Source organism: Alligator mississippiensis, chromosome 7 (genome assembly GCF_030867095.1).
Source record: "Alligator mississippiensis isolate rAllMis1 chromosome 7, rAllMis1, whole genome shotgun sequence".
Lineage (NCBI taxonomy): Eukaryota > Metazoa > Chordata > Crocodylia > Alligatoridae > Alligator > Alligator mississippiensis.
The window spans coordinates 18,463,915-18,485,207 of NC_081830.1; the positions used below are offsets into that span (position 1 = coordinate 18,463,915).

General features: G+C 51.4%; 1 protein-coding gene across 6 annotated transcripts; it reads left to right on the forward strand.

Annotated features, from left to right (window-relative positions):
- The first annotated feature begins 2,790 nt into the window (after positions 1 to 2,790).
- On the forward strand, positions 2,791 to 17,446 carry LOC102575298 (neuropeptide FF receptor 1). Of its 6 annotated transcripts, XM_059730679.1 has the most exons (7): positions 2,794 to 2,910; positions 3,249 to 3,422; positions 9,650 to 9,768; positions 10,295 to 10,806; positions 13,169 to 13,486; positions 15,128 to 15,227; positions 16,259 to 17,446. In XM_059730679.1, exons 5-7 carry the CDS (start codon positions 13,177 to 13,179, stop codon positions 17,142 to 17,144), a joined length of 1,296 nt encoding a protein of 431 aa, XP_059586662.1. In that variant the 5' UTR covers positions 2,794 to 2,910; positions 3,249 to 3,422; positions 9,650 to 9,768; positions 10,295 to 10,806; positions 13,169 to 13,176; the 3' UTR covers positions 17,145 to 17,446. The 6 variants fall into 6 exon arrangements, with proteins under 6 accessions (XP_059586660.1, XP_059586662.1, XP_059586663.1 ...); XM_059730677.1 differs by having other exon boundaries at positions 2,791 to 2,910; positions 9,650 to 10,369; XM_059730678.1 differs by having other exon boundaries at positions 2,795 to 2,910; positions 10,295 to 13,486.
- The last annotated feature ends 3,847 nt before the right edge of the window (positions 17,447 to 21,293 follow it).

The following is a 21,293-nucleotide window of genomic DNA, read 5'->3' on the forward strand; positions in this document are numbered from 1 at the left end:
AAGCCTACCTAGGAGCACTGAGCTCATTGTCAGTGGAGTGCAGCATTAAAAGCCTCTAAACATTGCTGACCTGAAGCTGGGGATAAGCTAGGACTGTCTATGGGATATGCTGAAGTTAAGTTAAGAGCTTTGCCAGTGCTGTGTCTGAGTGCCACTCCACTGGCTTCTGTGTCTGTGCTGAAAAGGAGGCATATGGCCTGGGAGAATTCCAGCACAGTAAGAGGTGAGAGAGGCTTTTGGGTGCCTACAGTAGAGAGAGATCTGCTGTGCCTTCCTCTTTCCAGGTCTGTGCACAAGACCTTAGGAGGCCCCATTTTTCATGGGTGTATCTGATGCTGCAAAATGCGGTGCACTGTCAGAAAGCATGCACTCCTCAGCACTGAGAGAGCCATCTCACTTGGGCATGTGCAGCCTGCAGCACCTCCATGGAGCCCTTCAGCACAGCACCCTTGGCCCAACACTGCATCAGACCCATTAGTCTCAGACTGCAGAATAAGGACCTTTCCTTGCAAGCTGCTTGGCTTCTGTAGGCTCGGGTATGTTTAGCATGACAGAGGAGGCACTCTGGGAATACGCCAAGAGTGAGCCGAGTCAGATTCCTGATGTCCCCTGAAGCAGGCAAGTGTTGTCCATGTTTTAGGGAGAAGGAGGTTGAGGCCCAAGGAAATTAAGCAACATGTCCAGTGTTATCTAGAGTGCAATGGAGCTGTCTTCCCCATTAAGAGCTGGGGAGTGCCAGGGAGTAGCCAGCCCTGGTCTGAGTAAGACTGGAGATAGGAGGGAGGACTTGGTGCCTGGGGGACTTCCTTGGAGGAAAGGGAGGGCTGTGAGGAAGCCATCTGGCTGTGGAAGATAACCTGGGGCACACCAGCTTGGGAGCGGGAAAGGGCCAGGGGGCTGCAGGGTCTCTGGATCTGAGGATAAACTGCACTAAAACAGGCTGCCACTGGGCAGGTCATGGCTGATGATCGGTTCAATGCAGGAGTGACCTGCCTCTGTGGCAGAGGCCAGCACACCCAGGCCTCCTGACTCCCAGACCTATGCAGAAGCATCTCCCCCTCATTCCCACCTGAGCTGTGTGGACCTTGCAACTCTCCAATGCCGTTCAGGGATTTATCCTGAACCTCGGGGGCATGCAGCCCCACTCAGTCTCATTCAGATCAGCACAGGGCTTCCACCTAAGGGCTTTGTCTGGGAAATGCCTGTGTGCAGCTCATGTAATGGAGAAGCTGGTCTGTGCTGTTCTTTGCTCAACTGCCAGCATGAAAAATATAGGGCTTGCAGGTGGGGTAAAAAGCTTTTTATCATTCCCCATTGCTGAGGCCTTGAGGGAGGAGGAAGGTGTCAGTGGGGGACCAAGGGAGCTGGTTCTGCCTGGGGTTCCTCGAAGGGCAGCGTAGGAAGCAGCTGCTCTCCAGACCTGAAACATCTTGTTTTCGCAGTGTGCGTTGCCTGTCATGCAGCCGCGCACGGTGGAAATGTCACCCAGATGCTTACTTGTGCCCGTCAGGGGGCCGACGTTAGCTGAGGAAGGTTGGCAATTCTGCAGATTCTGAGTGAAGCCCTCACTTGGCACTCCGGGCACCGTCTGAAGTGGCTTGGTGCCATTTTCCAGCTTGCTGCATCTCAACTTGTTTCACGGTGAAAATGCCTGCTGGCAGTCCAGGAAGGGGGGTGCTTTAGCAGCATCTGTGAAAACCCATTTTGGTCTATGCTGGAAGGACCTCCTGGAGAAACTGGCTACAGTGGATCATGTCCCAGAAGAGCCCTCCAGGGTGAGGACAGTTGTTTCCTCTGACACTCAGGTAGAAGCCAGGAGAGCCATGCAGAATTTGCTTATCATGAGCCCTTGGCACTTGTTACAAGTCAAGGGGGTGGCACTAATGTTTTTGTGTGCTTCATTCTTTAAATCAAGTGCCCAATGTGTTCAGCTGTACTTGCCTGAAGTCCCTGCATGCCACAGCCTGTCGTTCTAGGCAGTGTTGCTTAATAATGGAACCAAAATAATAACAGAGGTGGCATTCAAGGTCTGAATTGAAGGGTGCTGCCAGAAAGCAAGGTCATAAAGCTAGCAAAAAGAGTTATTGCTGAAGAGACAAGGGGGAAAGAAGGGAGAGATTTTCAGTCCTGCTTTTGTTTGGCTGCTGCTGTGAGTAAGCACCAGTAAAGAAAACTGTCCTTAGTCTTGTCTGAGGCTAATGATCTGCTGCTTTAGCTGCTGTGCATGGCATCACGCTAATCACCCAGTACAGAGACTCTGTGCTTTGGGCCTGACCAAATGGCAGTGCCCCAGCTGAGTTAGCAGCAACGAGTTGCCTGCAGAGATGAGAGGGAGGAGCGAAGTCCAGGGATGTGTTGGCACAATGTCAGGGGGGGTCCAAGCATTTAACAGGATGTTTGAGCCTTGTTTCAGCTGGGGAATCATTTGGGTTTGGCAGTCAAAGGCAGGTCAGTGCAGCACTGGCCACATCACCGTTGGCACACCTGACCCAGGCTAGCCTCAGGGGCCGTCTGCCTTGGGTGTGACTATTTTGGGAAGAATACGTGATATAAAAATGCAGCAATTGGTCTTGCTTGCCTGAGGAGTCCCTGATCATGGATTAATTATTCTTCTGTCTCACTCTCCCCATCTCCTGCAGTATTGGTATTCTGCTCTCTCCAGTTGGAGCAGTGTCCTGGAGTGCAGAGGGGGAGCTGTCACTGCTCCCCTGTCAGGAAGGAATTGGTAAGGGGGAAGAGAGGCCAAGGCAGGGGCACTACAAGCATGCATCAGTGGATAATTGCCAGCTGGGCTGTGGTGCTGGGAAAATTTTCTCTCTCTCCCTTTTCCTTTGTATATAATTCCCTTTCATTGCACTAGGAGCATTCGCTGCCTTATGTATCTCACATGACCTTTTAAAGGGAATTAAGGTATCAGTCGGGGCTGTGTTTTCCACCTCTTAGAAGCTCTGTCTCACCAGGATAGCTTGTGCTCATGGCTCACTTAAGTGCTGTTTTCTGCCTCATTGCTCAAGGCAGTCAAACTTGATTGGGCCGGCTGGTCAGCACTTCTCCTACATTGTGCTTTCCTGGGGTGGAGTGCTCAACCCATGAGTCTCCCTTTCTGACCACAGGCAGCTCCTTCAGTTCCCTTGTGCCACAGCTCCCCAGCAGGGTGGGAATCCTGTTGTCTCAGTCTTGTCTGGTGAGCCCGTGAGCTGGGATGGGCTTCACCTGTCCCCCAAAGGTAAGCGTGTGTTTTCTTCTAGGTTGGCGGATCTCCTCCGGCGGGCTTTAAACTAGGCTCGTCGGGGGGAGGGGAGTACGAGGGCAGGGGAAGCTGTGGACCACCAAACCATGTGGCACCCACAAGGACAGCCCAGCCTGAAGAAGGAGAACATTGGGAACCTGAAAGCCATGGGGAGGCCAGCACTACAGAACAGGTAAGAAACAAGAAGGTAAGAAACGATGGGCCCCATGGGACTTGGAGCGGGGGGGCAGCAAAGGCACCAGTCGCAGGGCTCAAGTGCCTATATACTAATGCTAGGAGCATGGGGAACAAGCAGGATGAACTAGCGCTCCTGCTTGCACTAAACACCTATGACTTAGTGGGGCTAACAGAGACCTGGTGGGATTCATCCCATGACTGGGCGGTACATATTGAGGGCTATAGATTGTATAGAAAGGACAGGTCGGGGAAGAAAGGGGGGGGGTTGCACTTTATGTCAGTGAGCAATATACATCAACCCTCATCAAGACAGAATCCGAGGCTGAGGAAGTAGAAGGATTGTGGGTTAGGCTACATGGGGGGCAAGGAGAAAGGGATTTGGTGGTAGGGGTCTGTTACAGACCCCCGCACCAAGGGGAAGAAATAGATGCGGGGCTCCTGAGGCAACTCTCGGAGACCATAAAAGCTAAAGAGGCGGTAGTCATGGGGGACCTAAACTACCCGGACATCTGCTGGGAGACGCAGACAGCAAGGTCCCATCGCTCACGCAGGTTTCTAACTTGTGTACAGGACCTCCACCTGACACAGGAGGTGCATGGTCCCACTAGGGGGAATGCCATACTGGATCTGGTATTGGCAACGGGAGATGACATGATAGGGGACCTCCAAATCGGTAGCTATCTGGGAGACAGTGATCACCTTATGATAGAATTCAACATAAGACGGCGAGTGGGTAAGGTAACTAGTAGGGTGAAAGTGCTAGACTTTAGGAAAGCTGATCTCATTGCACTCAGGCGATTAGTCAAGGAAGCACTGCAGAGTAGGAGTTTTGATGGGATGGGTGCCCAAGAAGGGTGGCTGTGCCTAAAGGAAACGATCCTTTGGGCACAAAGCAAGACGATCCCCGAGCAAGGCAAAAGAGGGAAAGGGGCCAGGAGGCTTCCATGGCTGACCAGAGAAATCCAGGGCAGCCTAAGGGCCAAAAGGGGAGCACATAAAAAGTGGAAAAAGGGTGAGATCACTAAAGATGAATATACCTCCTCTGCTCGTGCTTGTAGGGAGGCAGTTAGGCAGGCCAAAGCTACCATGGAGCTGAGGATGGCAACCCAAGTAAAGGACAACAAGAAATTGTTTTTTAGATATATTGGGAGTAAAAAGAAGGCCCAGGGAGGAATAGGACCCCTGCTAAATGGGCAGCAGCAATTGGTGACAGATAGAGGGGACAAGGCTGAACTCCTCAATGAGTTCTTTGCCTCAGTGTTCCTAAGCGAGGGGCACGACAAGTCTCTCACTGGGGTTGTAGAGAGGCAGCAGCAAGGCGCCAGACTTCCATGCGTAGACCCTGAGGTGGTGCAGAGTCATTTGGAAGAACTGGATGCCTTTAAGTCGGCAGGCCTGGATGGGCTCCATCCGAGGGTGCTGAAGGCACTGGCTGACGTCATTGCAGAGCCACTGGCGGGAATATTCGAATGCTCGTGGCGCACGGGCCAAGTCCCGGAGGACTGGAAAAGGGCTAACGTGGTCCCCATTTTCAAAAAGGGGAGGAAGGAGGACCCGGGCAACTATAGGCCAGTCAGTCTCACCTCCATCCTTGGTAAAGTATTTGAAAAAATTATCAAGGCTCACATTTGTGAGAGCCCGGCAGGGCAAATTATGCTGAGGGGAAACCAGCATGGGTTTGTGGCGGGCAGATCGTGCCTGACCAACCTAGTCTCTTTCTATGACCAGGTTACGAAACGCCTGGACACAGGAGGAGGGGTGGATGTCGTATACCTGGACTTCAGGAAGGCCTTCGATAGGGTATCCCACCCCATACTGGTGAACAAATTAAGAGGCTGTGATGTGGATGACTGCACAGTCCGGTGGGTGGCGAATTGGCTAGAGGGTCGCACCCAAAGAGTCGTGGTAGATGGGTCGGTCTCGACCTGGAAGGGTGTGGGCAGTGGGGTCCCGCAGGGTTCGGTCCTTGGACCGATACTCTTTAATGTCTTCATCAGCGACTTGGACGTGGGAGTCAAATGTACTCTGTCCAAGTTTGCAGATGACACAAAGCTGTGGGGAGAAGTGGACACGCTGGAGGGCAGGGAACAGCTGCAGGCAGACCTGGATAGGCTGGACAAGTGGGCAGAAAACAACAGGATGCAGTTCAACAAGGAGAAATGCAAAGTGCTGCACCTAGGGAGGAAAAATGTCCAGCACACCTACAGCCTAGGGAATGACCTGCTGGGTGGCACGGAGGTGGAAAGGGATCTTGGAGTCCTAGTGGACTCCAAGTTGAACATGAGCCGGCAGTGTGATGAAGCCATCAGAAAAGCCAATGGCACTTTATCATGCATCAGCAGATGCATGACAAATAGGTCCAGGGAGGTGATACTTCCCCTCTATCGGGCGCTGGTCAGACCGCAGTTGGAGTACTGCGTGCAATTCTGGGCGCCGCACTTCAAGAAGGATGCGGATAACCTGGAGAGGGTACAGCGAAGGGCAACTCGTATGGTCAAGGGCCTGCAGACCAAGCCCTACGAGGAGAGACTAGTGAAACTGGACCTTTTCAGCCTCCGCAAGAGAAGGTTGAGAGGCGACCTTGTGGCTGCCTATAAGTTCATCACGGGGGCACAGAAGGGAATTGGTGAGGATTTATTCACCAAGGCGCCCCTGGGGGTTACAAGAAACAATGGCCACAAGCTAGCAGAGAGCAGATTTAGACTGGACATTAGGAAGAACTTCTTCACAGTTCGAGTGGCCAAGGTCTGGAACGGGCTCCCAAGGGAGGTGGTGCTCTCCCCTACCCTGGGGGTCTTCAAGAGGAGGTTAGACGAGTATCTAGCTGGGGTCATTTAGACCCAGCACTCTTTCCTGCTTATGCAGGGGGTCGGACTTGATGATCTATTGAGGTCCCTTCCGACCCTAACATCTATGAATCTATGAATCTATGAATCAGTGTTCCTAAGCGAGGGGCGCGACAAGTCTCTCACTGGGGTTGTAGAGAGGCAGCAGCAAGGCGCCAGACTTCCATGCGTAGATCCTGAGGTGGTGCAGAGTCACTTGGAAGAACTGGATGCCTTTAAGTCGGCAGGCCCGGATGGGCTCCATCCGAGGGTGCTGAAGGCACTGGCCGACGTCATTGCAGAGCCACTGGCGGGAATATTCGAATGCTCGTGGCGCACAGGCCAAGTCCCGGAGGACTGGAAAAGGGCTAACGTGGTCCCCATTTTCAAAAAGGGGAGGAAGGAGGACCCGGGCAACTATAGGCCGGTCAGTCTCACCTCCATCCTTGGTAAAGTATTTGAAAAAATTATCAAGGCTCACATTTGTGAGAGCCCGGCAGGGCAAATTATGCTGAGGGGAAACCAGCATGGGTTTGTGGCGGGCAGATCGTGCCTGACCAACCTAGTCTCTTTCTATGACCAGGTTACGAAACGCCTGGACACAGGAGGAGGGGTGGATGTCATATACCTGGACTTCAGGAAGGCCTTCGATACGGTATCCCACCCCATACTGGTGAACAAATTAAGAGGCTGTGATGTGGATGACTGCACAGTCTGGTGGGTGGCGAATTGGCTAGAGGGTCGCACCCAAAGAGTCGTGGTAGATGGGTCGGTCTCGACCTGGAAAGGTGTGGGCAGTGGGGTCCCGCAGGGCTCGGTCCTTGGACCGATACTCTTTAATGTCTTCATCAGCGACTTGGACGTGGGAGTGAAATGTACTCTGTCCAAGTTTGCAGATGACACAAAGCTATGGGGAGAAGTGGACACGCCGGAGGGCAGGGAACAGCTGCAGGCAGACCTGGATAGGCTGGACAAGTGGGCAGAAAACAACAGGATGCAGTTCAACAAGGAGAAATGCAAAGTGCTGCACCTAGGGAGGAAAAATGTCCAGCATACCTACAGCCTAGGGAATGACCTGCTGGGTGGCACAGAGGTGGAAAGGGATCTTGGAGTCCTAGTGGACTCCAAGTTGAACATGAGCCGGCAGTGTGACGAAGCCATCAGAAAAGCCAATGGCACTTTATCGTGCATCAGCAGATGCATGACAAATAGGTCCAGGGAGGTGATACTTCCCCTCTATAGGGCGTTGGTCAGACCGCAGTTGGAGTACTGCGTGCAATTCTGGGCGCCACACTTCAAGAAGGTTGCGGATAACCTGGAGAGGGTACAGCGAAGGGCAACTCGTATGGTCAAGGGCCTGCAGACCAAGCCCTACGAGGAGAGACTAGAGAAACTGGACCTTTTCAGCCTCCGCAAGAGAAGGTTGAGAGGCGACCTTGTGGCTGCCTATAAGTTCATCATGGGGGCACAGAAGGGAATTGGTGAGGATTTATTCACCAAGGCGCCCCCGGGGGTTACAAGAAACAATGGCCACAAGCTAGCAGAGAGCAGATTTAGACTGGACATTAGGAAGAACTTCTTCACAGTTCGAGTGGCCAAGGTCTGGAACGGGCTCCCGAGGGAGGTGGTGCTCTCCCCTACCCTGGGGGTCTTCAAGAGGAGGTTAGACGAGTATCTAGCTGGGGTCATTTAGACCCAGCACTCTTTCCTGCTTATGCAGGGGGTCGGACTTGATGATCTATTGAGGTCCCTTCCGACCCTAACATCTATGAATCTATGAATCTATGAGCCACAAATGCTCACGAATACAGATCTCAGCACAGAATCTAGGGAAAGACCAGAACAATGGGAGATGTGACACAGGCAAGGTCTAGGGAGGGTGTTGGAGGCTCCTATATTCCCCTTGCAAGAAGAGGAGGCAGAGCAGGTGATCCTAGCAATCCATGGGTATAGCTGAAAGCGAGCTGTCTGTCTGTGAGTAGCTGGCTGGCCTGGTCCCAGCCCAACTAATGGCTGTATTGATTTTCCATCTGGCTTGGCAGCCTGTTGCTGATACGCTTGAAACTTGAGCTGGATTTTCATAATGAACTAAACTGGTTGACAGTGAATGATGGATCCATGAAGTCCAGGGGATACTGGCATGGTACTGCCTGTGGTGCGGGACTGAGGAGTTCTTTCACAAATTAGGGCTTGCTTTGGCTGCTGAATCTGCTAGCATAATCTGCCCCTCCTTTCAGGGCAGGGAAAAATGCACTTGCTTCATGAAAGCATCGGCTGCTGCCTACCCATGGCTCTGTAAGCAGGTTAGGACTGCCGTGGGGAAGGGCTTCATAGTATTCATAAGGAGTAGGGATGCCTAACCAAATAATCCAGCCTGTAGGAATATCCGTGTCTGAGGGCTCCCCAAGGGGCCAGTGCACGGCACTAAGGTGTAGGAGCACCTGACCCTGACTATGAATGACCCACACCACTTGACGTTTGCCTGCCTCAGTTTCCCCAGCTGCAAAGTACCCAATTGACAGAGATGTGTAGCAATTGCCAGGCTGTGTCTATGTCTTGTGGTATCCCAATGGTGAGGTGTACTCATTTTGTTGGGGGAAAAAATATTATATAGTTATATATATACACACATACTCTATCATAAACTTTCCATCGCACCCTTAAGCCGCATTAAGAAACCCATACTCCTGTTACAATAAATACCCCCACACACCCACCCACTGCCCTTCCCTAACCCAATTGCAGTTCCCTAGTCCAAGCCTTGATTTGGGGTTTACATTCTCAGTTCATTCTCTGTCTTTGTTGCTGTTACTGTCACTTCCACTGCTGCTGATCCTGTTGCTGTCTTCCTTGCTGTCTTCAGGTCCAGTTGCATCATTGTCCTCTTCCTTTTCCCTGTTTTCTTCCCCTCCCGGGGGGTCTTTGAACAGCCTGTGCCAAGTGTTGCTTTTCCAGTGAGGTGTATGCATGTCTGTGTAGAGCTGGGTTTTCCACGAGGGCTCAGCACCTGGCAGCTCCCCTGCTTACCTGTGGGAAGGGCTTATCTGCCCTTCTGGGGAAGGGCAGCAGGTACTGCAAATCCAACCTTTTATTTTTACCTTGGGACAAGGCAGTGCGTTTCTGCATGGGAGTATGGCTTGCTTCAAAGTTAAGCACCTACAGGGTCCAGGGACAGCCAAGTCCAAGCAGTGCTTGATTGTTTGACACATGCTCGATTCCAGCCAGATTCTCCTGTGGCCAGAATCCACCTGGGAGCAGGTTGGGGGGAGAGTTCAGGCTTTCATTTTGCAAGGGTGGAAATGCTGGGTGTGCGCTTTGCCCAAGTTGCATGGAGCTCCTTGGCAGCTATCACACACAACCCAGCTTCCCATCTGACCTTTGCTCCTGTCCCTTGTAGTGCAGGCCTGAGAGACAACGGTTCTGAGTTCGAGTAGCAAGTTACCACCCGGGAGGGCAGTGGAGCTTTGTGAGCAGCTGCAATCTGCCCAGGGAGCCTGGGATGAGGAGCCAAGCCAGGTATTAGTATTCAAAAAGAACTGTCATAGCAAGCCAGGTATTAGTATTCAAAAAGAACTGTCATAGCTCAACACTTTGCATCTGTGCACAATAGAAAGTATCACAATGCCGAGCCAGGAATGGAGCTTTTTCACCTACTCCGATTTGATAAGCAGCTTCTGTTCAAAGAGCCTTGCCTCTTTAAGGGAGGGATGCTTAAAAAAATGCTGTGGTTGTTGGACCAAAGAATCTGCACCACGGTTGTGTGACACCTAAAGGGGGCTTTAAAGCGGAGGAGGGAGAAGAGCCTGAGTGACAGAGAGACTCGCACACTGAAAGGGTCTTTGCGTTGTGAAGCCCTGCCAGTGACATCACTGTTCTTTCCTTTATAAAACAGGGGACTTTAGGAGTCTGCATTCAGTCTCGGCTCAGGCTGATGAGCCTATCAATGCTGAACACGCTCACAGTTTACCCCCGCTTGTGTCCCTGCTTTCATCCCCCCCTTTTTTTTTTCTCACCCTGGCCATTGTCCTTATGCTGGAAACAGGAGGTAGTGCATGGGAGTTGACAGCTTCTTCAGCCTGTCAGCAAGGAGGAGTTCTCCAACTGCGAAAGGACACAGGTAAGAGCATAAATCATTTCCCATATTCTGCCTCCCGCTCTGAGGCTCTGGAGGTCTTCTTGTGGTAGCCGATGGACACCAAATACTTCATTGTGATCTTCCCAAACCAGGAATGCTAAGAAGTAGATACTGCTTGTGTTTTGTGTTTCCCATTGAGTGGCCATTCACTGATTGCTGAAAAACAGCAGGGAGAAGGAGGGAGTCCAGGGAAGGATTTGCACAAGGAAGTTGCCGAATACCTGAAGCAGCAGATTCAGGAAAACGTATGTCTCAGCCGATGCCGGGAACTTCAAGAGCGGTAGACTTCCACTCCCTCCTCATACACTCAGCACAGCAAATGGTTACCCGCGAGACTCTGTGCGTTTCAGCCTGTGCCTGCAATTCAGGCATCTGTGCAAACAGGTGATGCACGAGTTGAGCTTCAGCCTTTAAAAGTGGTAAGCATCCAAAAGGAGGTGATTGCATCCTTGCAGAGAGAGATGGGGCTCTGAAGGACTTACAGGCAGTGGCAGTTTGGGATTTATCCACAGGGCTTTTGTCAATACGCAGTTTTTCTTCTCCCAGGGAGTTAAATGGGAACAAATAAGGGTCTGCCTGGTGTTAGTGCTAGGGAGCCTTTAGTGTTCCATGTGGGCACTGATTGCTGAGGAGTAGGGAGGTGGAAATGCCTAGAGACTTCGGTTACCATCCTAATCATCTACCAGCGTATTCATCACCTACATTAACTCTTGATTGCTGGGAGCAACAAGTGGGCCCTAAAGAGAAAGGAGGCTTCTGCTTTGTGATAGCGTTGCCCTGCTGAAAGTCATTGCAGCAAACCTGGGCGGGTGGGGGGAATTACTTGAATGTCTTCCCCACCGTAAGAATCTGTGCATTTGCAATGAGGGCTGAACTGGCAATTCCAAGCACACGGGCAGCACCACGATGACCAGGAAAGTTACCCAGCACCAGTGAGATCACTCCTGGGTTATGTATAGCTGCACGGGGTTCTCCTTACCTGGCCTGCATCAGGGTCACATAGGTTGGTCCCAGGCTGTCTGGAGTGTGAATGATAGGCTTCCTAGGGGTGACTGGCTGGTCATGAGCAATATGAGGCAGGGTGGGCTGAGCCCTGGTGCCTGGGGGGCTAGCAGGCTGCAGGGGAGTAGGTGGCTGCTTGCAAAGGGCTGTAGCTTGCTACCATCATCCATGGGAGCTGACACCAGAGATGCCTCTCTCTCTCTGAGAGACAAAGCTGCCTTTGCCACCAGGCTGACGCTTCCTCCGGGCTCTGCCTTGGGATACAGCTGATCCCTGAGGGTCTGGAGATGGCTGTGGAGGAGGGAGAAGGTAGAGCGCATAGGACAGGTATCTCTGCAGGGAATCTGACAGCACTCAGGCCTGCCTGAAATGCAGTCCCAGGTCACACAGGAAACCCCACTTTCTTCATCTCAAGCTGCTACTGCCACCTCTCAGCCACCGGTGCTCTGCTAGTGCTTTTTCTTCGATGCTCCCACTGTATCTGTGCAGCTCGGCTCCCAGCTGAAGGAATATTTGACTTAAAGATGGGAGGTGCCTGGTCCATCCCACCCAACTTCTATCCCAGGGAGATGGCTGTTCCTCTCTGACTGCTTACATTGCCCCTGACTTTAAGCCCTGTGGAAAGGAGGGCTGGACTTGATGATCTGTAAGGTCCCTTCCAGCCCCTAAAAAACTATGACACTGTGAAACTATGAAAATGCCACCCCAGAACACCCCTTCCTCTGTCCACTGGCCTGCTCATCTGTCTGTCTAGGTTGCAGGTTCTTTGGGCCAGGGACTTTCATTATGAGTGTGAACAGCTCCTAGCACACAGGTCTGTACTTGCTGCTTGTGCTCTGTTGGTGCTACCAATAGTTGCTCCTTACTGATTCATTCTCCACTTGCTTATGGTAGTTTTAAGAGGCAGGCAGGGGACTCGGCTTCCTCCAGCCCTGCTTTGCCCCAGCTCATCAGCCGGTGTCTTTCTCTTGTCCTGCTGCCCCTGGTTCTCCCTGCTCGTTGGAGGTAAATTATTAGGCATGCTCCCTCCTGTGTGGAGGGAACAGCTTTGCAGGTGAATGAAAGTGCTGGGAGCCAGCTGGCCTGAAACTACCCCTTAGGGCAGGGAGATGCCTCTGAAAGCACAGGGGCCAGTCCTCAGCTGGTGTGAATGGCCAGCCTCAGTAGAGCTGTGGTAGTTCACAGGCAAGGATCTTCCCCGTCACAGCACCTGCTCATTAATAGCATAATTATTCCCTGGTAGAGCTGTGCCTTCCTGCTCATAGCATCCATTGTGCTCACACTCATTAAGTACGTATGCTAATTACACCAATGCAATAACGGAATGCCACTTACTCAGTTGGCATTTCTGGGGTAGGATTTTTCTCCTCCTCGTCTCACCTCACTTTAATGAGCTGTCTCCAGGTTAGTCAGTTGTTTATTTTGTTTGATACATTCCCAGCCCGGTGCGTGTATCCCCCGGCAAATTCTTTTTTACCAACGTTTTCTCTCTCCCCCCACTTCATTTTTTCTGTCCTCCCCTCTTCTCACATATCTGTCTATCCCCTGCTCCAGGGTTTATCTCTGTGTATCTAACTTCTCTTCCTCCAGCACATCTCTGTTTCTGTCTGTCTATCACCAAGCAAATCTCCCCTCCATCCAGGCAAATGCACACCCTTGGTTTTGCATCTTGCTGTGCACATAGGGCATACATGTAGCCTTGGTATCAAGTTGCTAACCTGAAACTTCCCTGCTGCTGAAACTCTGCCATTCTCTTAGCTCCCTTGTGGTCTCTCATAGCTCCTGCCATGGATTTTCCCAGGGTAGAAATGGAAGGTGGCACGAACAAGACAATCTTGTCCTTAATGAGCCATAAAAGGAACTTGACATATTCACGCTACTACCAGCACTCCCCTGCAGTGGCTGCCATCTATATCATTGCCTACGTGTTCATCTTCACCCTGTGCATGGTTGGGAATGGCTTGGTGTGCTTCATCGTGCTGAAGAACAGCCGGATGAGGACCGTCACCAACCTCTTCATCCTCAATCTGGCTGTCAGCGACCTGCTGGTGGGGATTTTTTGCGTGCCCACTACCCTGGTGGACAATCTGATTACAGGTAAGGGCGATGCTAAGGGTTGGTCAGCAGCCTTCTGTCTAGTGGAGTTCATGATGCTGCCAAGTGCTTTGAGCACAGGACTGCACAGTCCCTGCTCCCTTGGTGACCTCAGGGAGACAATTCCTGCCTCCTAGCCCCTGGTTTCAGAAGGACATTGTATGGGAGTGCTCTGTGCAGTGGACCCCCTAGGACCCAGCAGCTATAAGAGCAACACCAGGTCTCCATCAATCAGTGCTTGTGGGTATAGGGGCCCAGGTGGTTCATCTGGAGCTGTATGAGACCTAGAAATAAAGGGCAGCATTTGCAGCCCCGTAGGCCTTAGGCAAGGGGCCAAATCCCTGTAGCAGTGCTGGGAGGAAGGCTGTTTCATTTTTGCAGGAGCTCCCTGCTCCCCGCACTGAGGATCGACACCCACTTGGCACCTGTGAAAAAGAGACTGGTGCCCCCAGGCATGCTCATGGCCACATGGAGACAGTTGTGCAGTGGGCACTTGAAGTGCTTTAGGCCTGCTCCTGCTCAGTACCTGGTTTTCCAGTGTAATTTGTATCTGACTTCCATGTCCAGTGGCAGCTTTGGAGTTGCTGCAGTGAGTGTCACTGCAGAGGCTCTGTTTGTGTCCTAAGTTGTCTCAGCGGTGCCTGTTGCAAGGTTTAGTGTCATCCCCACAGGCCTTAGTAAGCACCTGATGAGCCTGGTACCTGAGCTGCCCACTAAAGCACACCTGCATCAGTGGTGGGTGAGTAGTTAATGGCTTCCCTCTGCATCCTTGGAGTGACTGTGAATGATGCCAGAGGGGTCAGGTGGGAGGCCAGTGGTATCTGTGTGTCAACCCAACCTGGGGAGAGAAAAGGACTCTGTCTAATGCATCTGAGCCTCTTCTGTCACCAGCATCCATGCTCTTTGGAGAGCTGGGATACAGCTGGTAGAGAGGCCAGAGAAATGCATTTCATTCCCTCTAGCTGCTAAGTGGATTCTGTGCTTGCAGACAGGACAGCCTCTGCCCAGGTGCAGCAGCAGAGATACGGTATAAACTGCCCATGCACAACCCTGCCAGGAGATGTCCGGGCTGACCTGCCGTGTCTCCTGCCCCTTCAAGTGCTGCCTGTGCATGCTCCCTGGTGCTCCATGTCCTGCACCCGTGCAGTCCTACTGGGTCACGGTACCAGCTGCTCTGGCTGTGGGTCCCGCACAGCTTTGACAATGCATCTGGTACCTGGCCTGCAGCAGCCCCAGTGATTCCCCACATAGGCCTCCTTCACACAGCTTGACAAGGCCCCTCCATTTGGTGTTGCCAAGCCCTATGCTTGTCCAGGCTGGGTGTTTGCCATTTCCCCCAAGTCTTCCAGGGCTTTTCAGCCTGAATTCTCACAGGAAAACAGACGATGCTCACTTGCTGAGTTCTTCTGAGGTGACTGCTGCAGAGTTAGGAAATTACCATCAATAGCCACTCAACAAGGCAGGGGCTTAATGCGCAAACCACTCTCAAGTTGCACGATGCAGAGCTGCTCAAGTCTTTCCTAATTCCCTTGCATGTGAGCTCCCGTATTAGCTTTAAATGTGTTGTGGTAGTTGAACTGTGAGCACATCTCACCCTGCATCTTGTGGGCTTATGCCTCATTTGCCCTGTCGGTTTTCTCCTAGGTTGGCCCTTCAGCAATGGGGTCTGCAAGATGAGTGGGCTTGTACAGGGCACGTCTGTCTCCTCCTCTGTGTTCACGCTGGTGGCGGTTGCGGTGGACAGGTAAGAAGGGGCTGCAGGAGAGCAGCACCAGGCACCGAGGCTCCCCCATCTCTTATGCCACAGAAGGTGGGTTGAGTGCTAGGGCATCCCCAATGTGTCTTTTGTCTCCCATTGAGATCCATGGGGAAAAATCCTTTTGGATCCAGAATAGAGTTTTTACCCACAGCGCCTGCCTTAGCAGCTCTGTGGCCAGAGAGGGCCACTGGGTGCCAAATGCAAACATTTGCCCCTATAGCACAGAGTGAGTAGTAACCAGAACAAGGTCTGAATTTGCAGAAGTGCTCTAGCAAGGAGAAGCTCTGCTTCCCTTTATATCACCCCTGAGCCATTCGGTCCCAACAGGCCAGGCCTTGCTTCCCTGTGATGTCACGCTGAGGTTGAGCATCTCTTGCATCCGTGATAACTTTGCAAGACAATTCTGTTTAATCAAAAAATCAGTTACTTGGAGAACAGTGGAAAGGAGCTGGAATGAGAGCTCGGGAGCTATTCAAAATGAAAACAATCAGAATGAAAATGTTGTTTTCCCTCTTTTCTGTGTGTTAATCATTCATAATTGTGCATCTCCTGGCAGCAGTGCAGTCTGGAAGGAGCAAACAGTCATTGGCATTGGATGCAAGAGTCCTTGATCTGCAAGCTTAGCCTCTGGGGTCTAGCCTGAGAGTTTGATTGTGTGAGCAAACCTGAGCTAGGCTGTGTAGAAGTGAAGGGGAAGCCATAAGCTCTGCCTTCCTGCTTCAGGGTGATGCCAGCCTGTCACTGACAGGGCTTGTGCAGAAAATTTCCCCTGGGACCAGGGATTTCATAATCGCCTACTGCAAGGTTGCTGAGGCAGCTGGTATTGAATACTATGAAGATGTGGGATATGGGGCTAGATTGACCTCTGGACTAAGCTCAAGTGGCCACCACTGTGTTCCTCTGCTCCTGTGTTCCAGCTCCTTTCTAGAACAAATAAAAACTTCTCTGTTTTAAACAGAAAATGAATAGTTTCCTGCCAGTCAATCTCACCTGCCCTTGCATTGCTTCTGACCCAGGTTCCGCTGCATCATCTACCCCTTCAAGTCCAAGCTCAGCCTGCTCACAGCCCTGAACACCATTGCCATCATCTGGGTCCTAGCCATCACCATCATGTGCCCATCTGCTGTCATGCTCATGGTGGCACAGGTGGAGGATCACTACATTGTCTATGGCCACAACCAGAGCCTGGCCTCCCCTCTGTACTCCTGCTATGAGGCCTGGCCCAACAGTGAGATGAAGAAGGTCTACACAACTGTCCTCTTTGCCCACATCTATGTGGCCCCCTTGACCCTGATCATGGTCATGTACGGCTGGATCGGGATCAAGCTCTACAAGTCATCAGTCCTGGTGAGTCGGCACCGGGTGGAGACCCAGGAGCGCAGCGGTGCTGCCGTCTCCCGACGCAAGGTCAAGGTCATCAAGATGCTCATCCTAGTGGCCCTGCTCTTTATGTTGTCTTGGCTGCCCCTGTGGACACTGATGCTGCTCACAGACTATACCCAGCTGGATGATGCCCAGCTCCAGCTGCTGACAGGCTACATCTTCCCGTTCGCACACTGGCTGGCCTTCTCCAACAGCAGCGTCAACCCCATCATCTATGGCTACTTCAACAAGAACTTCAAGCGGGGTTTCCAGGCTGCTTTCAAGTTCCAGCCCTGCTCCCACAAGATGGGGCCTCATGAGGCCTATTCTGAGAGGCTGACTGCCAGCACCACTGGCTTCGGGACCCGCAACAAGGTCTTCACCAACGGCGAGTCCTCCGACTTCCTCTGCCTCAAGACCCTGCCTGCCAAGGGGCTGTGCCCAGCACAGAATGGACAGGCCCAGACACCGGGCCTTCCCCTGGAGAATATCAGCAAAATCACCCCCCTGAGCAAAGTCTGCAAAGCCTGGGATGCGTGAAGCTTGTGGCTGGATGGGAATGACTTCATGTCAGGAGTGTTTTTGTCTCTTTCCACCGGCAAATGCTGGGTGTGTTTGCTGCTGTGATGTGTTTGCTGTGGGCAGTGTCTCCCTACCAGAGCTGGGTCTCTCGTATGCCACATCCCATTTGTAAATGCAAGGCAAACCACATGGGCGTTTGTTGTTCGTTATTCCAACTAATGCACACGAGGCTTTGTCAGCCGCTTCCAGTGTCTAGCAGAGACCAACTGAGCATGCTGTATCAAATGTCTGTGTCATTAAAGCTATTGTTCCACACGCCATTCCTCTGGTCTGCTGTCAGACTCCTGCAGGCAGAAATCTACTTAGAAATCTTGGGGTTCAGTTTTGCATTGGAAAAAGTGATGAGTTTGGCCAGTTTACAAGTTCAGCTCTCTCATGGCTGGTGAAGCAGTTGAGGTCTCTCTCTAGTTGCCCTTTTGCTCTAATGCGGGAGCTGAATTATTCCAGCAGCTGTACAGTCTAACACACAAGCTGTGAAGGGGGCAGAGCGATGATAAATACAGGGCCTTCATAAAGTTCTTGTGCACTTTTCAACTTTAATAACTTAGGTTGTAGGTAGGATAGAAACAATCTATAAATGGCATTTAAAAGCAAATTTATTAAAGTTTTAGGACAACTAGAGTACACAGTGCTAGACTTCAACATAACCACCATCCATCATGATACAGTGCTCAATCTGCTCTTCCAACTCCTTGAAAATATTTCCCGGTTGCTCTTGAGTTACTGCACTAGTTGCTCTGGTGATCCTAGCCCTAAGTTTCACCAAAGAAAGTGTTTTTGACAAGTAAACTACACTTTTAACATGTCCCCATAAAAAGAAGTCCAACGGCAACAGGTCAGGTGAACAAGGTGGCCAAGCAATTGGTCTGTCTCTGCCTATCCACTTCTCTGGGAAAACATCATTTAGGAACTGTCATACATTCAGAGCGTAGTGGCACAGAGCTCCATCATATTTAAGAAAAAATTCGTTATTACTTATGAAGTCTAGCATTGTGCACTCTAGTTGTCCTAAAACTTTAATAAATTTGCTTTTAAATGCCATTTACAGATTGTTTCTATCATACCTACAACCTAAATTATTCAAGTTTAAAAGTGCACAAGGACTTTTTGAGGACCCTGTACTTAGCCTTTTTGACTAAGCTCACTTCAGCACTGAAGCAACAGAAATGTAAGCCCCCATCCAGTAAAGTTCTTTAACATATGAGTAGTCAATATGCTTGTCATTCTTGGCTCTTTCTAGAGTAGGAATGTGCACCAATTAAACTAAATGGATGTTTAAAAAACCTCCATCGAATTAAACTGGGGCAAACCCCTAACAGAGAGAGACCTAAAATGGCTTAACCCTTGTATAAGCCTGTGTACGGTGTCAGGAAACTACCCAGGAACGACTGAGAGTTTTGTGTGTCCCTGTTATGGTTTTGTACTGGTAAGAGCGGAGCGTCACCAGTTCTTGTCACCAGTTCAGTTCCAGTGGTGTACTAATGTAGCACAGACCAGGCATTTTGCTCAATAAGAGTTCTTCCATGCCTGGAAGGGATGAACTACTGAATCAGCCGAGTAACAGTGGCACCAACACCTGTGCTGTGGTGTAAATCCAGAGCAATGGCATTGACCTCTGGCCATTGACTCCTGTGTTGCACCACTCAGGGGAAGAGCAGATTTTGCCCCAGGCTCTGCCCAAATTGCCAGTTGCTGGTGGGCAGCCAGTGTGATCTGGATGTCCAAAGGGACCTACCCTTCCAGAGCCTGCAGTCCTGCTGGCAGGGTGCAAGATCCTGGCACTGGCCCTTGGAGAATTCCCTGATGAGTGCCATTGTCCCCCTGAATGGGCAGGCAGCTTGTCCAGCTGCTAGAATACATGTTTATTATGGTCTTTGGTGCCTGGGTGTCTGTTCTTTTGAGAGAGATTAGCTCAGACAAATGGCACACTCAGCAGCATGATCATTGCTTGTTAGATACAGTCTGTGCTAAATTGGCTCATGTCTATTCATAACCATGCTGCTGGAAAGACATGAATTCTGCAAGCTCTTTGCTTTGCTGCACCCCTGCCTCTGGCTCCTACAGGACAGCTACACGGGGAGGCCTGGGGCGAGGGAAATTTGCCTTTCCCCTCAAATCCTGGGATCTGCAGCCTGGAGAACTGTGTGAAGGGCTGGAGAACAGTAAAGGGAGATGGTGGGCCTGGAGAAAAAGGCACACAGGATGGAGCATGCAGAGGACAGAGGCTGGAGACTGGCGGCTGCCTGCTGCTGTTTTCCTACAGGGACTCTTCCTGTTATTGGTGAGCCTCTTATTTTAATGCAGAAAACCAGGCCCTGGATTCCAGCCACTGGCCTGAGACATCATTACGTTTCAGAGGGCTGTGGGGTACTCACGCTGTGTGCGCTGCCCCTTTCACAGGCTGATGGCAGCTCTTCTCAAACAACCCCCTCCCTCCATTCTCCAGCAGCAACTTTCCACCAGCATTTTGGGGACCATGAATCCCACGTGCCTAAAAGCTTGAAGAACATGTTGGAGCTGTGTGAGCACACTGCAAATACCAGGTTTGATGACCTTTCCCTGTGCCAGCCAAAGGAATCAGCAGAGGGTCAGCCCAACCAAATCCTTCCTTGTGCTTCTGGTAATGGCACTTGGGAGGAGCATTTGTATTTTTTTTTGCAAACCCGGGGCGCTCTCTTTCTACTGCAGGTGCTGTCTCCTAACCTCCCTGTTGAAGAGAGCCTTATTGCTCTGTTGTACCTATCATGAGTGACTGCACGGTGGGTCAGGAAGGAGGCTATGAGTCAGGTTTCCACCTGCTGTCCAGTAAATTACATTTGAAGCCTAATCCCTGTCTGCCCAGCCTGCTGGAAAGAAGGTAACTGGCCACAGTGCTCAGCTGAATCTATTACCTGCTGGTAGAAATAGCTTCTGGGTCAAACAGCCAGAAACTGTGCAGTCTTTTCCATCGTGCAAGGAGGATGGGTCTAACACAGACTAGAAATGAACCACATTCAGCCATTTAGTCTCGGATGTCTCCGTCACTTTGTTGTCTCCTCCAGAGGAGGCCTTTAGAAACACATGCATGAGCCCCTCTGACAGCACTTCATTTATGACCTACAAACAGTTGTGCTCTGTGTTGTTGCCATCGCATCACATCAGAGCATGTAGTTGGCCTCACACATTCCTAGTTGCTGAGGATGCAGAGAAAGGCTGGTCCCTTGATGGCTCCCTTCTGCCCTCTCCTTGCGCAGAGACACTGGGCCCTGCCAGGAGGATGGGGTGGACAACTGCATGCATGACCAGCCCAATCGTGTCCACCCTGAGCATCATGTTCTGCCCCAGTTTGCTGCTGGTGAATTGTATGTTTGGAGGTCCCCCAGGCCAGAAGCTTGAAGGTGTTTAAAATGGTAGTTAGTGGGAAGTAAGCCTCGTCTCCCACCATGCAGGAGTTTCCCCTGCATACCCTTCGTGGCTTGGATGAGTAGCTGGAGCCCCGACAGTGCCGGTGGTGGGTTCAGCTGCCCTGCCATGCTGTGTAGCATAACCCAGCTCTGTCTCAGATCGGAACAGACGGGGAATAACGATGGGGCTGTTTTCTGGCTTTGCCTCTCCTGGGACTCTTCAGAGACTGGCACATGATTACATTTGCTTTTGCTTTGCTCGTTGGATGGTTATTACTCCCCATCAATTGCCATGGCAGGGATGGGACTCACTGGAAGTTGCCAAGGCAGTAGGCACATCCTCAGTTCTCACAGATTGTAGCCAGGGGCAAAGTGCAGGAGTGAAATTTTAGCTGTTCCAGCAATGCAGGTTTGTGTTGCGTGGCCTTTCCCCCCACCATGGAGGTCCTGGCTATAGGGAGGTTCTCGTGCAGGTATTTGGAGGTGCTCTGCTCTGTGGGCTGGTCTTGGTGGTCAGGGCGCTGGGCTATTTTACCTCTTACGTGCATTCCACATGAAAAATGCTGAGTGGCTCTAGGGATACAGGGGCACAGCGTCAGCCTGGCTGTTTCCTGCTCCGCTTTCCAGTGTCTTGAACTGAGGCTGTCTCCCTGCATGTAAGCTGCAGGGCATTTTGCTCTCTGGTTGGTCATGGAGTGGGACACTGAGAGGAGAGGGGAAGGTC

What these genes read in the sequence shown, in the direction of transcription:
- LOC102575298 (XM_059730677.1), top strand. Translation starts at nt 10,282, where the DNA reads ATGCTGGAAACAGGAGGTAGTGCATGGGAGTTGACAGCTTCTTCAGCC. An exon ending in GGTGGACAATCTGATTACAG is followed by an intron (nt 13,487 to 15,127) that starts GTAAGGGCGATG and finishes GTTTTCTCCTAG; the next exon opens with GTTGGCCCTTCAGCAATGGG. An exon ending in GTGGCGGTTGCGGTGGACAG is followed by an intron (nt 15,228 to 16,258) that starts GTAAGAAGGGGC and finishes CTTCTGACCCAG; the next exon opens with GTTCCGCTGCATCATCTACC.